The sequence below is a fragment of the Nestor notabilis genome, unplaced genomic scaffold (assembly GCF_000696875.1).
Source record: "Nestor notabilis isolate BGI_N333 unplaced genomic scaffold, ASM69687v1 scaffold23923, whole genome shotgun sequence".
In the NCBI taxonomy this organism is placed as follows: Eukaryota; Metazoa; Chordata; class Aves; order Psittaciformes; family Psittacidae; genus Nestor; species Nestor notabilis.
The window spans coordinates 51,448-66,009 of record NW_009922710.1 but is presented as its reverse complement, the minus strand read 5'-3'; the positions used below and the strand labels follow the sequence as shown (position 1 = coordinate 66,009).

At 45.3% G+C, this 14,562-nt stretch overlaps 1 protein-coding gene across 1 annotated transcript in view; it reads right to left on the bottom strand.

The window, feature by feature from the left end:
- WWC1 (WW and C2 domain containing 1) overlaps window positions 1–14,562 on the bottom strand; it is a 38,236-nt gene that overhangs the window by 3,828 nt on the left and 19,846 nt on the right. Inside the window, 9 exon segments of the mRNA XM_010011769.1 lie at window positions 1,532–1,721; window positions 2,366–2,513; window positions 3,287–3,387; window positions 3,946–4,098; window positions 5,435–5,627; window positions 6,408–6,494; window positions 7,252–7,332; window positions 9,078–9,186; window positions 12,887–13,425. Of these exon segments, the coding sequence (XP_010010071.1) occupies window positions 1,532–1,721; window positions 2,366–2,513; window positions 3,287–3,387; window positions 3,946–4,098; window positions 5,435–5,627; window positions 6,408–6,494; window positions 7,252–7,332; window positions 9,078–9,186; window positions 12,887–13,425 (1,601 nt within the window).

Sequence of the window (14,562 nt, the reverse complement as noted above, 5' to 3'; positions counted from 1 at the left end):
CGGTTCAGCTGCAAAGGAAAGGGAAGAGCCCATGAAAGGAATACAAGCAGAGCATACACACATGATTGGCAAGAACAAGGGCTTCTCTAAGTGATTCTAAGCAGGGGTGTAAGTAGAACTAGGAAGTTTTGCAGAGAGCTGCCACCCTAATCTGCGTGCACAACACGCAATCCATCCTACACAGCCAGGTCCTGCCCAAACCTTGAACTCAGTCACTTTTTGGGAATAGACTGCATGGAAAGAGAGACACTAGGTTCAGGTGTAAATGGGACTCTACCCCACTGCTCTTCTCCTGTGCAAGTAACTAGGCTGGGCAAAACAGACCAGAAAAATAAGCTGTAAGTAATTAAAAGTTACTCTTTTCTAGCACCTGTAAAACATGGGGTTATTTTATTAGAGATTTCTTTTCTCTTCAGTCACCCGTATTTTAAGCTAGTGGTGCAAGACATAGGTTTATCTCTAAGCTATCCCCCTGGGTTTCCCAACTTGGTTGTCATGTTACACACATACAGCTGCAGCCTTTTGTGATTGTCTCTAGACGCTTAAAGAGAGCTCAACTCAAGCAGGGTTTAATTCCATTCTCACCTTCCTTCTCAAAGCTGGGGGAACAGGCATGTGGGATCTGCATGCTGGGACACAGAACCACCCAAGCACTGGCCACTGCTGCAGATTAAATCCATTTTGTTTCTACAGAAGCACCTGCTTCTGCATGGGAGAAAACCTGCATATCAAACCTGGCTCAGCTGCATTAGGAGCGTGCCCACTGTGGACAGGTCGTGCATGACAAATATAGTGCTTGCTTGTTTGCCAATTCAATTTACAAGATGAGTTATTTATAGTTTAGATTGATCCTCAATCCATGAAATAATTGTGAAGAAACACTTCAAATCAGTGGAAGTGACATCCTGCCCCAGTCACCTTCAGACAGGGCACGCTGGAGAAAGCTTCCACAGTGCTTTTGCTGACATTACCAAGTCCTCACCTTTTCATTTCTATGAAGCCTTCATGTTCATCTCACCTAAAACCAGGTTCAAGCTAGCACTGAACAGTCTTAAAGCAGCAGGAAAGGGTTTGATATGCAGCTTATTCATAGAATCACAGAATCAACCAGCTTGGAAAAGACCTTTTCAGGTCATCGAGTCCAACCATTCTCCAGCACTGCCAAGGCCACCCATGGCACTGAGGGCCTCGTCTACATGGTTTGGGAACACATCTGCCCTCGGCAGCCTGTTCCAATGCCTGGTCAAATACCTCAGTATCTACTGATCATCACTGTCTTACAGCAGCCCTACCAGGTTAGTTTGGGCATTTCAGCATGCTGCATGTACCAGAAACATATATGTGCACACACATATTTTAAACATTTGTGCTTCATGCTATTAGTTCCAAGGAAAGGTATCATCTAGGAGGTGAGGACAGAGCAACTTCTGAAGTCAAAGGAGGAAAGAAGGCAGCAGTGTCAGGTCTCTGTGAAAAGTCCAGCCTAAGTGAACACTGCTGACATGCTTTCATTAGTGAAAAGCAGCATTTATAACCCCCGAGTGCATTTTCCTTACCCGACACACATACTGACTCTGCGGTCCTGGTGAAAACGTTTTGGAGCGGATGATAGTGCTACCTCTGACAAATGGAGTTTGTGGTGGGTTTGCTGCTCTCTTGTCTTTGGGACGAACCACAGTAGAAGCCTGTGCAAGGCTCTCTGTGTTTGTCTCTTTATCCACCTGCAAGACAGATACCATAGCGTGAAGGCCAGCTTACAGACCACACACATACCCAGGGCTGCCTGACAGCCACCTATGATGCGTCTCCGCTCTGCTGGTCCCAGAGGTTCAAAACCAGACATTCTTTAGCCCTTTCATGCAGGTGTCCTGCCACGCTGCCCTCTGAACTCAGAGGCTGCTCCATTAACTCTCTAAGGGCTCTGCATCCATCGATTGCTGCGCAACACAACTGACTGCAGTGAGCTCTGCCTGCTGATCCAGTACATCAGTGTGACCTGGCAGCCTTACATACAACAGAGGTATGGTTTTAAGGACCATTCTCTTGTGCATCTGCAGCAAAGATCCAAATTGGGGTATGCACAGACAGCATGTGTACAGCCATGCTTACAGTTAAACAAGGTCAAAGCCACTGTCGCATGAATGAAAACAGTTTTCATGAGCAGCTGCAGGAAGGCATGAAATGGTGCTGCATTTACTGTGAGTCATGCAGAGCTGTTTAAAAATAGTTCAGGTAGATAAACATGTGAACATCAATGATGAACCTCCAAATAACTGCTGTAGCCTTGCCCAGCTCAACATAACCCCATCAGCTGAGCAATGGGAAGCTTAACTCATCTTTCTGTTCAAAAGGCCCTTGACTCTACCTTTTCTGCTATCTCCATGTGCAGCTGGGAATTCAGGCTTTCCTCTGTTTCCCACAGTGATTTTCCAGCACAGAATTCTTCCTCCTCCTCTGCTTCATTTTCACTGCTCTCGTCCTCTTCTTCCTGATCAGGAACCTCTTCGTCTTGCCTGTTAAGAACAGCTTTGTTACTGAACTGGCCAATTGTGGACAATGCTCTGGTGCTGCAGCAAGGGTTTCCTCCTTCTAGCTGCTGGGCAGAAGCATGTCCCCAAGGCACCGGTTGTACCCAAGATTACACAAAGGCAGGCTTATAAGGAAATAATTACACTGGAGTGAAGCTGCACCAGAAGGCAACCACTAGAGCCTAAAACACCATACTGATCTGGCTTCAAGAGAAGCAAGCTGAGGGCTCAGCCATGTAGCCTGAGCTTAAGGTGAGTGCTTCTTAAGGGGAGCTCTAGGGATAACATTAATCTAAGAAGTGATGCTGGACAAAATTCAAGCATTGTTTTGACAGCCTTTTCAGCTGCTCCGAATGCAGAGCTGGCTTCTCTATCAAACCCACTGGGTTCAGGTTTGCTTTTAGTTCAGATGTTGGGCTTCATTAATAAAATTGGAATCTGAACCATGTAAACAACAGCCAAAATTAATATTCAAGCAAAGCCTTGCACCATAGAGTGGAGCTCTCATGGAGCTCCATAGAACATTGTACAAATAACAAAATTAGCATAGTGCTATTAACTATTCTCAACGTTTATCTGCTTTGTTCCCATTTCCCAAGCACAACCTCCAGAACAGAAGCAGCAAGACTTTTCATCAAGACAGAAAGAGACAGAAGCAGCCTGCCACAGCCATCTATCATCTGCTTTTTTCCTCTGCACATGAATGCCCAAATAGCTCTGATCATCCCACAGCACTAAGATGGTGGGATGCTACCTACCAGCTCTCTCCACTAGTTAAAGTGCTTCTGCTTTCCTCCAGTTTCTTCTCCACAGCTTCCAGTTCAACAGCTGTCTGCTCTAGGAGTGCTGACACAGAGTCCTGAGGAGAAGAAGAGGCTTCTTGTGAAGACAGGACTCTCACAAACTGCAAAGGGCCCATCCTTCCCAGCCAGGACAGCCCCAGCCAGCTTTCCTCTGGCAGCAGGAGAGTGACAGTCTCTCCACCTGCATTGTTCAAGCAGCCTGTTGCACACATAGTGCTCAGACAAGCCCGTATGAGCACACCAGCATAGGCGTGTGCGGCTGTGGGCTGAGCATAGTGCAAAGGGAGGGCTGGATCTTGACCTGTTCAGCAAGTTCACTGCAGCAAGGGGAGCTGTCTAGTGTGAAGAAAGGCAAAAGCTCACACATCACTTACACCAGACCACATCCCACAGCCCTCAGCTTCATGAGAAGCAGATTTCAGTATCCAGCCCAGGACAAGGGCATATCTGTAATCAACAAGTTCATTATGTTGCTGCACTTAATGACATTTTCAAGTTCTAAATATAAATACACCAGCTTTCATCTCTTGACTTGTAACAGTCCTTCAGCCACACAAACCCTCTCAATAGTACTACTTGGAAGAGATCTGTTTGATTTAAGCAGTTGTTCTTACCGGTTTCTCAGTGCAGGGTACTTCAGAGTGGATGTTTCCTTGTTTACTCTTCCTGGTTTGCTTCTGCCCATACTTATAACTGAGGAGGTTGTACCAACGGGTCGATTTCTCTCCAGATCTACATATTTCAGCAAGGCTAATCTGTGCTCCACCCTAGTGACAGCAAAACACCATTAGTGTGGCACTAAAATGAACAACTACCACACCAGTAGGAAGAAATGAGAGTGAAAGTCCAGGACTACTTGACATTGGCAAGTTTGACAAAAAGAAACAATGCCTCATTTATCCCTGTTTCAACAGTACTAGTGATGCTTTCTGTTTCATTGTGTTTAACATCGTCTAGTTCTTCCCATTCAAGTAGCAAGTGTTTCACTACAGCTCCTGTGTACAAGAACAGAGGTATGAACAGTGCTACTGCAATCAGGATAAACTGCAGCCAGAGCTCCAAATTAAAACAGAAAGGAACAGGAGATGAAGGCTCCCCTTCAAGAAATTTGCAGGGCTGACAAAAATCACTGTCTCAGACCAAGAAGCTTCAGCTTTGTATATTTCATTCCTCTTCATCTGCCCTGTCATTTTTCACTGCATTACATTTAGTACACATCCTGATGAATTCAGAACCACAGTAAAATTGATTCATAGTTTATTTAATCCATGCCTGAGTAGACTCCACTGCTGCAGCCCAGTCCAGCAGACATGCTGAGCATGCCTCCTGCAAGCTGGTGTGCTCCCACCCGGAGCTCAGCTACAGCCACACTGCCAAATGACAAAACCCCCCTGTGGAAAACAGTTGCTTTCCTGTACCAAAGGCACTTTGCAAAGCGAGTGAAGGAAGAAGTGCAGAAGCACCATAAAACATGTACCATTCCAGCCAAGGGAGATGCTATGGAACACATAGGACAGAGCATCAACTTTCCTACAACTTAATGGCTGCTATGCCCCAGCTAACACACCCTGCTCATGTTCTGCAGTACAATACTCCAGGAATAGTTCAGTTAATATTGAGCAACAAAAAAACTCTTCTAACGATAGTGGGCAGCTGCCTATGACAATACTAGTACATGAAAAACTATATTCATGTAGCTTTTAATAGTGTAGATTAATAGCAGGTTTGGAAAAAAAAAAATTAAAAAAATCCTTTAGGGACCTTTAGTATTCTACAGTGGCTTCCAAGCTCCTGGAAGTCCATTCTCAACCACATTACAACAAATGTTTCCACCAAAAGGAAGAGAAATAGGTAGAGTTTCACACTAAATTGCAAAAGAAAGGAAATAAGAGTAGTTTGACAAAGTCATCAGTAGTCCTGCATCGACACATTTCTCTCCTAGACTGATTTTGTTTTCCTGATCAGAATTGTTATTGCAAAGAACATGATCTGGGAGAGAGCTGGGGGTTATCAGGGACACTCGCACACTTCAGAGTTGAAAATTAGTTGTTAATTAAAAGAGGAAACACGCACAAAGGTATTAAAGCAGAGACTAATACTAACCAAACATTCTTCAAGGTGAGACTTATCTACAGTGCAAACATCAACTCTTAAAGTCTTCTGGCGTAAAGCCGGATAAGAGATAGAAACCCAGAATACTTCATTGTACACAAGATTGTCTGAAGCTTCCACCACCCTTGTGCGGAACAAGCAGCTCGTGCTCTCCGAGCAGGGCAGGACAGCCACGCGGATGCTCCTGTTGAAGAAAGCATCATGGTCAGCACTGCCACCCAGGAACAGCTCTGCAGCTCCCTGCACTGCACATGAAACCTATCCTAAGCATGGGGGATATCACTGTCCTGTCCGATTTCTTCTGGATATCAGTCAACAAAGAAAAAAAAGAACATCTTGGCGCAACATCAGAGGTATGAAGTGGCAGGAGCTGCCACAGACTTTATCCTTCTGACTCCTGTAATCAAACATCCTAGGTGTTTTCCAACCTAGCTGGTTCTGTGATTACAGGATTATGTTTAAGATGGTCATTTACATTGATGCAACTCATCACACTACCAACATGCCCTTTTGTAGGTAAGAACAGCTACACCAAAATGAAGCAGATCTGTCAGCTCACTCAGCACACAGCTGAATTTAAAGAAGCCTTTTGCCTGGAAAGAGGCTGGTAGCAGTTGTACGTGTCCTCACACATGCTCCTTGCAAGGATGTCCTGCGGCAGAACTCCACGGGATGCAGAGCTCTGGGCACTGCTGCAGTTCAGACCCCTGCTGGCTACTGCTAATTCCAGGCAAGTCTTTCCCCAGCAACTACTGACCTTTGAGGAAAAAAAATGCACCTTGTTTCTGTTTGCAGGTTTGTTAGTTCATAAATATTGCTCCACAGAACAGTGTAGAAGCATTTCAGAATGAGTAATTTTGAAGAGTGTGACACACACACTCCCCAAAAAAATCCCAACATCTATTTAATTCCCACTGAGATCTAACACAAATACTTCAGAAGTGTGCTTATTTCACCCACTTACACTTTCTGATCTTGCTGGGACAGCAGTGCTGGGACATTACTCAGCTGGATGACCAGGATGGCAAATTGTTTATTTTTGTCATCATATCTGAATTAGAAAGACATAAAAACCATTATTATGAGAGAATTCAGCCTTGGACTCCATGAGTGGGAATTCCACTTGCTTCATCAACACAACATTAACATTTACAAACAAGACACAACTATAATGGGACCACAGCTTGCCTATAGTTTCAAACAAAACCAGTTTCACGTTCCATGACATTTTGCTACCAGAACATCCAGAACTTCGGAATCCTGATACAATGGAACTGACCTAACACACATTGCTTTTCCTAGGGTCTACCCCAATTGCTGTAAGCAAAAAGCCTTATATAATGACTGTAGCATAAAAAAGTTACAAGCAGCAATACCTGAAATACAGCAGTAAAGATGTTGGGGGTAACCACTGGTTTGCTGTGGATGGCCAAGACAAGAGAGTTTTATGCTACTTATTTTTCCTCGAGTCCTAAATAACCTCCACTAAGTCATTTAAGGAAGATGCCTCCTATGCCTGACCCACCACTGAGGGACTCAGGGGGGTCAATGATTACAAATGCCATTTACTGCCAGAGCTCCTGCTGCTGGTTTGCACCCTCCAACCACACCATCACCAGCTGATTTCCACTGCCATGAAGGAGGGTAACTGGGCCAAAGACCTCCTGGAGTCAAGTGTAATTCTCAATTACACCTCACAGAGGACATTCGTTAGTTAATACTAATAGGACAGGATAAAGAGAAGCAAACAGAATGGAAGCACTCTCTTTTAAATCCCACACATCATTCTTTCCATCCGAAGTGTTTACCTCATTGCAATTTGCACTTTAGCTGTCCCTACTGCTTCTGTGTCATCACTGTCAAACATCATCACTTCTGACACACATGGTCTGAAAGAAAGCAAAGACAATTAAGGACTTGATTTCCCTCCTATTGAAGTGACAGCATTTAGGTGATACAAGATCTCTTCCCTTCCATTCAGGGCTTGGGTATATGGATTTTGTAAAATTAGCAGCTAAAAGAAAGCCCATTTGAGAAGTAAGTGCAGTCATCCTTACAGGTATGTGTTGTGGAGCTTATCAGCAGAAAGTCATATGCCTTCCCTCTTCACTGCCAAAAAAAGCCACACAAAAGACTGCAAAAATAAGGCTGTGAGGGATTTTAAAGGGTTCCCTTGACTGGATTTTAGTAAAGACAGCTGACTGGCCAGCCACAGAAATAAGACTTAACAACTGCAATCCTGCCTGCATCATGACAGCAAAACTTCTCGAGTTTGATTAGATTTAAGTCATTCCTTTGTTTCTTTAAGCAATCAAACTTCCCTAAGCACATTACAAGTGACAGAGTACACTGACTGGTCTGCCTTGAAACAGTCGCTTGCATCATTGCCCTCCAGTGTAGTTCTCCTCCAAAGTTCTATGCACTGAAAGTCCCCAAAACTACATTCATTGTCTACTTGGCTCAGAGGCTATGCTGAGCACATGAAAACAGGATTAGCATTCTACCAAGTGTTTTCTATATTCCTTAGCACTCTCTTGCATTCCATTACATTTCAGCTAGAGGACAAACCTATTGCTCACATCCTACCCTCGCTATTTATAATAGACATCGAAGTGATGCTATAGACATTCCAAAGGTTGGTAAGTCAACAACCCAACCACCACTAAGTAACATCAGACATGCAAGGGTGCATGAGATGCCTTCTGTAACTGTCACATGTGATCCCTCCTCCCCTCTCCATGGAAGTCCCTATCCTGTTGATGGGAGACAGGGACCCAACGGCATGGCTTGAGCCCATGAGGTCTGATTTACACAAGTGTTGCTCTCCTTGCCAAAGTGAATTGTGCTGTACACGTAAAAAAATGACTCAATTATCTAGAGAATTAATGAAGGTAATGAATGAATGAATGGGGGAAAAACGAGATGAGCAATTTTCACCTCTACAGCTGTATCTTGCAACAAATGACCCCGTGATTTATATCAGTGTCAGTAAAACCAGTAGGAAAACCCATGTTAGATGCAGGCAAACCAGGTATCAGCAAGATCAGTACCTTCTAGTGAACGTTTTGTCAAACCACCCCAGAGAGCTTTAGGAAGCAGTAAGGGAGGTGCAGAAACCCAGCAAGAGCAGGGACGCCCAGCTCCAGCTATGCCCTTAGGGGAGAAGTCCTGCAGAAATCACATCCTGCTTCAAAGCACTTGGGAACTGCATCCCACCACGTACACACACACAAGGCAGCTCAAGGTGCTTCTGCTGCCTTCCTTAAACATCCCAAAGTGCTCTCCCGCTGACAGGGCTGTCACTGACACCACAAGGGCTGACTGACAGGAGGGGAACTTGACGCTGCCTGATGGCTCTGCTACCCCATCAAGGCAGCAGGGGCAGCTCAGCAGCACATTCAGAAACAGACCAACTGTTGAGTTCTGTGAGCTTGCTTCCAGCCACTTCTGCTATTGGAAGCATGGGTCATTTTGATAATCAAATTCAACCTGCTCACAGCTTTGTTCAGAATTCTGATGAAATGTGAGAGTGAGTTTAGCCACCAAAAAGGATCACAACCAGCAGTACTCCAGCTGACTCCTGTGTGCAAAGCTGAGTGTTTGGCTTCTTCCTAGAGAGAGGTCTGGTGTCTACCTTTGTACAGACGCCTCATACACCCCGCTATCTCCAGCAACAGATTCATCAGACACTGCAGCTGACACACACGCCACCTTCAGTGCTGTCCCTCCTGCTGCATTTATACCTATCAGAAAAGCACAGAGGAAAATCAAAAACATGTGTTAATGCAAATGAACAGTTTGCATCAGGAGCAGCTTTTTGCCTCAGCCTCCCCCTGAATTGCATCTTTTCTCCACCCAAGTATTGTTCAGCAACAGCACTTTTCTGAAGACAGAGAGGGCACGGGGTGGGGGGGACTTTGCTCAACATCACATTGAGTTAGTGCTTCAGGAACGCACCCAACTGTCCTGGAGCACCAGCAGCTCCTGGAGAATCACAGGAACAGCCTATGTGGTGGAGGTGACAGCAAGGCTTTGTTGCAGTCAGTGCCCACTTAATGCTTGGGTCCTGCAGGACCGTACTCGCAGGCTGAGGTTACACACTGGTGTGCTGACTGCATTGTAGCTGTCTACCCCTGGCACTCCCATGGCTGCAGGTCCTTGCAGGCAATGCCAGAAGAGGCTTTCAAAAGCACTGGAAAGGCAGGGCTGGTGGAAGTGTTCAAGGCCAGGTTGGACACAGGGGCTTGGAGCAACCTGCTCTAGCGGAAGGTGTCCCTGCCCATGGCAGGGGGTTGGAACTGGATGAGCTTTAAGGTCCCTCCCAACCCAAACCAGTCTGTGGTCCTACATACCCATGCAAGATAGGCAATGTGCAGAAGCAGCAGAGCTTCTAAATTCCAATAAAGTTATAAATACGGACTTACTGCAAGTCACCCTTAAGTAGGTAGTAGGTCCTCTGGTCCCACCTACCCAGAGGTATCCCAGCATTGGGCAAACGCTATTGACCAAATTCTGGCCAAGTATGGTTGACAGGGAGGGGTGTACCCTGTCTGGAGATTATGCCAAGGCTAGTTTCCAGGAGGGGGAACAGCAAAAAACCACCTCTCACCTACCCCTGAACTCCAAAGGTTAGTGTATACAAGACAGAAGCTAGGTCCAGACAGGCCAGTAACTAGCTAAATATGGAGAGAGATTCTAGGATTTAAAGTAGCAGCCACACACAGGAATGCAGGGAAAAGGAGACAGGGAAACTGAGCAAGTTGAAGCAAGGAGTTTTTCACGGAAGTGTTATCTCAGAGATTTCTTGTGCTACAAAACAGGGAAAGATACACCCTGTGTGCACATTCTGCTCCTTTTCACATGAACCATTTCTGCAGAGATGCTTCAGCCCAGGACCCAGTTCTTAGTTCGTTCTCTGTGTCAGAACTCTGGGAGACCTGCTCCAAGGATGAGGGAGCTGTGAATGTTGTCCCACTGGGAACAGCTGTAGTCCCATAGCAGGAGTGCAGCAAAGCCACTTAAAGAGTTAAAAACAGCTTTGGAAAGACACTGGTGCAGAACATATGCAAGCTCAATGTGGGTTGAGTGATCCAAGCCAGCTGCATACGAGTGATGCAACATATGTAGTGATCCAAAACAGTAGAGGGTGCTACAGGTAACCCCAGTACATGGAGCATGCATGTGCCATTTGGGCCCATTTATCCATGTATTTTTTGACACCACCACTGAATGTTTGTTTTCATCCTGGTATTCCCATGGACAGAAAGAAATTTCCAGACCTTTTCTCATGAATAAAAGCATCTGTAACACAGTATATGAGTCATTAACTGAAACAAATGGATCCATTTAATCCTGGTATTCCCAGTTTAATCCATGCTCCCTCATGTTGTGTGCTGGGCCCCTGCTGCACTCTTGATCAGAGGCTGTGCTGGAGGTACGTGGGCAAGGTCAAAACTATGTTTCTCTTTCCTCAATCACAGAATGGTTTGGGTTGGAAAGGGCGTTAAGATCACCTAGTTCCAATCCCCTTGCCATGAGCAGGGACACCCTGCACTCCTCAGTGCTGCTTTGTACCTCTTATTCCATGGTTTTAATAGGAAAATGATTCCTTGCCTGCTGGCTGGCTTTCTAGATGAAGGTGTTTGAGTTCTACACACCACTCCCAGAAATGCTGCTCCATGAATTCCTCTGCATGAAGCTTGCTTTCTGGGAAGAACACTTCAGGTTCATCTCCACATGCTTAATCTCTTTTTCTGCTTCAATTACCAATGGTGTCCTGCCATTCCCACCAGAGAGCCTTCATTTCTGACCATCCGAGCCCCGTTCAGGTGCAAATCTGAATGAAGATGACTGGTTCCCTGGGAAGGATTCATCATGCAGCCATCCTGTTCCTCACTGGTTTTGCAAAGGACTTGGAAGCCCTGCAAATCTTACACACACACCGAACCTGTGTGTTTTCATGTGGCTAAGTAACACAAACCTTATTTCAGCCTCAGAGGTTCTGCAAAACTCCTAATTCAAAAGCAAATCCCTCAGGTACATACTACTCAGCTCTACTTACAGGAACACGTGAGCATGCTTTGCCCATGAGGCCGAGCACCCCAGATCCAGCCAGTGTGTTTCAGGTGTTACACTGACCCCCCCGAAATGCCTGAGGAATAAAACCTCATCTTGTTATTGCCCTGAAATAAACTACTTATGGTGATTATTTTGTCTGCTGACTGGCTAACAGCAATAATCACTTAATCTGCTTAACACCTGAGCTTTCGCTTTGACAGCCTTGACAAAGCTCAGAGCTAAAAAGGTTAAAACTAATCAGTGCCCAGTTCTAATAACAATAATTAGTGTTTCCTACTCAAATGCTTTTTTAGGGAAATGGTAGCTCAAAGGGGAAGATCTGCATTTGTGTCATTTATTGTGTTTTAAACAGTGTCAGCCGTCTTCATGCAGAAGGCAGTGATGACAGGGTGCTAGTTCCCTTGATTCACATGGGCTGGTTTATAATCTTATGAAAACCAGGAACAAACTGCACCACTGGTTCCTACGACTACAGCTTGCAAGTTTATATTGCCCTTCAAGATCTTCCTCACTGCAATTCCAAATCCAGCCATTCCACTCGTCTCCATGGGATTTAACCCACCCACAGAGACAAGGGCTCCAGGCAGGCCCCAGCACGAGTGTCCTGACTGCTGCCTCCTGCTTTCCATCCACTCCAGCCCAGCCATCGTTCTAAAAAGGGATGAGCCCTTCCCACTCCCAGCAAGCCATATGCATGCATGAGAACAGCTACTATCTCTGAATGTCTTATCATGCTCACGATCCAAACATGTTTTTGTTGCTAAGAGACCATCCCCCTCAAAGCAGCAGAAATTCAGGCACAGCCTTGACAAGTCTGCTCAGCTGAAGTTAATAAACCCATTGCCACTGACGTACTGGGAACCAGAGCAAGAGTTGTGCGTGCTGAGGTGGTGGGGGAGGATTTCTATTATCATTTGTTAACTGTTAAGCTAAGTGGCTTTTCCCCAGCCTTCCTCAGAACTTGGCCAGAAAGTTTGTGTCAGTATGGCATTATGTGCCTCCCAGATCCAAAACACTAGATGACCTTCTGAATAGCCCAGTGCCGAACTAAACCAGAATCCCACCACAACCATTTGTATTTGCACATGAAATCCCCGTGGTTTCTGTACACATGCATATAAGTACACTAAAAACATACCTGCACACAGTGTTCTGCAAGACTCATCAGATCAGCAGCATTTTTCATGTACAAATTAAAGCACCAACCTTTGTTCCCAGGAAGGATAGAACACTCAGTTGAATACACTTTTCAACACAAAGATATCAAGATGACAGACAGCTTCTGAAATACTTGCTTCTCAATGCTTTATAAACTACATCAAAAATGAATACATGCATGTGCATGCAAACAGTTTGTTACCATACCTTGACCTAGATGTTTATCTCCTGCTCTAGGCTCTTCGAGTCTACAGTTGCCACTCCCAGTGTTTAGGGTGAGTTCTGAGAGATTTGTACTTATCTCTGTGTCATCAAAATCCATATGGCTTGAAAAGGCATCACCAGCTAGGAGTGGGTCTATCACCAGTGGAGAGCAAGGTGGAGATGGAGAAGAGAGAGATGACCTTGGAGATAATGATGACATGGATTTGGGAGTACCAGACAGTGACCTCAGAGCCTGTATACGGCTGGTGGTATCTGCTGTGTGAGTTTTCGCTACTTCGTTCTCGTGAATAGTGGTGATACAGCCTGATGGTCTGAATCCGGTGGCTCCTTCTAAGAGCAAGTCAAGCTTGCTTTGATATTCTGAGTCCAACTGCTCCAACTGCTCCAGGTGCTCATAGTAGAGATCAGTGAAGCTGGCTGAGGTGGATGAATCCTGGCTGGAGGTGGCAAGAGATCCTCTGCTAGATGCGAGAGAGCCAGGGCTGCTGCTCGAGGAGAGGGAAAGCATGCTGGCGGAGAGACTGAGGGGAACAGGTCAGAAAAGCATCACACTCTATCTCTGATTCCTCAGGGAAACACTGCAATGTCATCAAATCTCTAAGCCCATTTTGCTTTGTTAGCTCAGGCCGTACACATTAGTCCTCACAACAACCCAGAACCACAGTCTACCCAGCAGAAAAGTTGGGTCACTTTTCAATATAGTTCATACACATTTTTTACTCACCATATCAACCTCATGAGAGGCCTTGTTTAGCCAAAACAACTCTAATGAAGACTTTCAAATAAATTAAAATTAGTGACAACATTCTCCTCCCACACATGCCTGGGAAAAAAACCCAACAAACTCTGGTTCCTGTTAATCTCCAAAGCAGACCACAAAAACCAGCAAGGCCCATGCAAGAAGATGAAGTTATTGTGATGAGCTGTCTGACCACAGGGAAAAGTTCTTCCATTTGCCTCAGTCTTGGAGCCACAGCCAAAAGGCAGTAGCACAGCTGCCTGGAACTGACCCTCAGAGATCCTAACAGCCAGTGGTTACCACAGAACTGGCAGGATTTACCTATGGGAAAGGCTGCTACATGGAATCTGGGGCTAGGAGAGCAAGGGAAACAGCTGGGGCTGGGCTGTGAGATCAGTCCACACAAGTGATTTATCCCTGGAGATCTCGGTTCAGAAAAGAACTGACAGCAAAGTTAATTTTAAGTAGGTGCTGAAGAGAAGTGTGCTCAGATGAGAAAGGCCAGACACCACAGCACACTGTTTTCTGCTCAACAAATCCTTCAGTACTGACTACAGCACCCACCATCCCTAGAAATGCCATTCAAACTAACAGTCCTGCTCCAGGCATTAAATACCTGGCTCATTACTGACTGTTTAAAGACCCTTAACCCTCACTTCAGATAGGCATGAGCTATTGAAAAATCTCTGCATACATCCAGGTGGCTTCAGCTGCCCCACTGCAAACCAGTGAGAATGTTCAACCTAATAATCCCTTACTTACTATTTATGAGGTAAAAGCTGGAAGCTGCGTTTGTATAATTATGCCACTGGCCTTATGAGAAAAAGGAAAGTATGCAGAATTGAGTATAATTTTGACACAAAATGTCTTCTGCATTTGTATGACAGATGTGCATTGTATCACATTTGTTCAAAGAAGG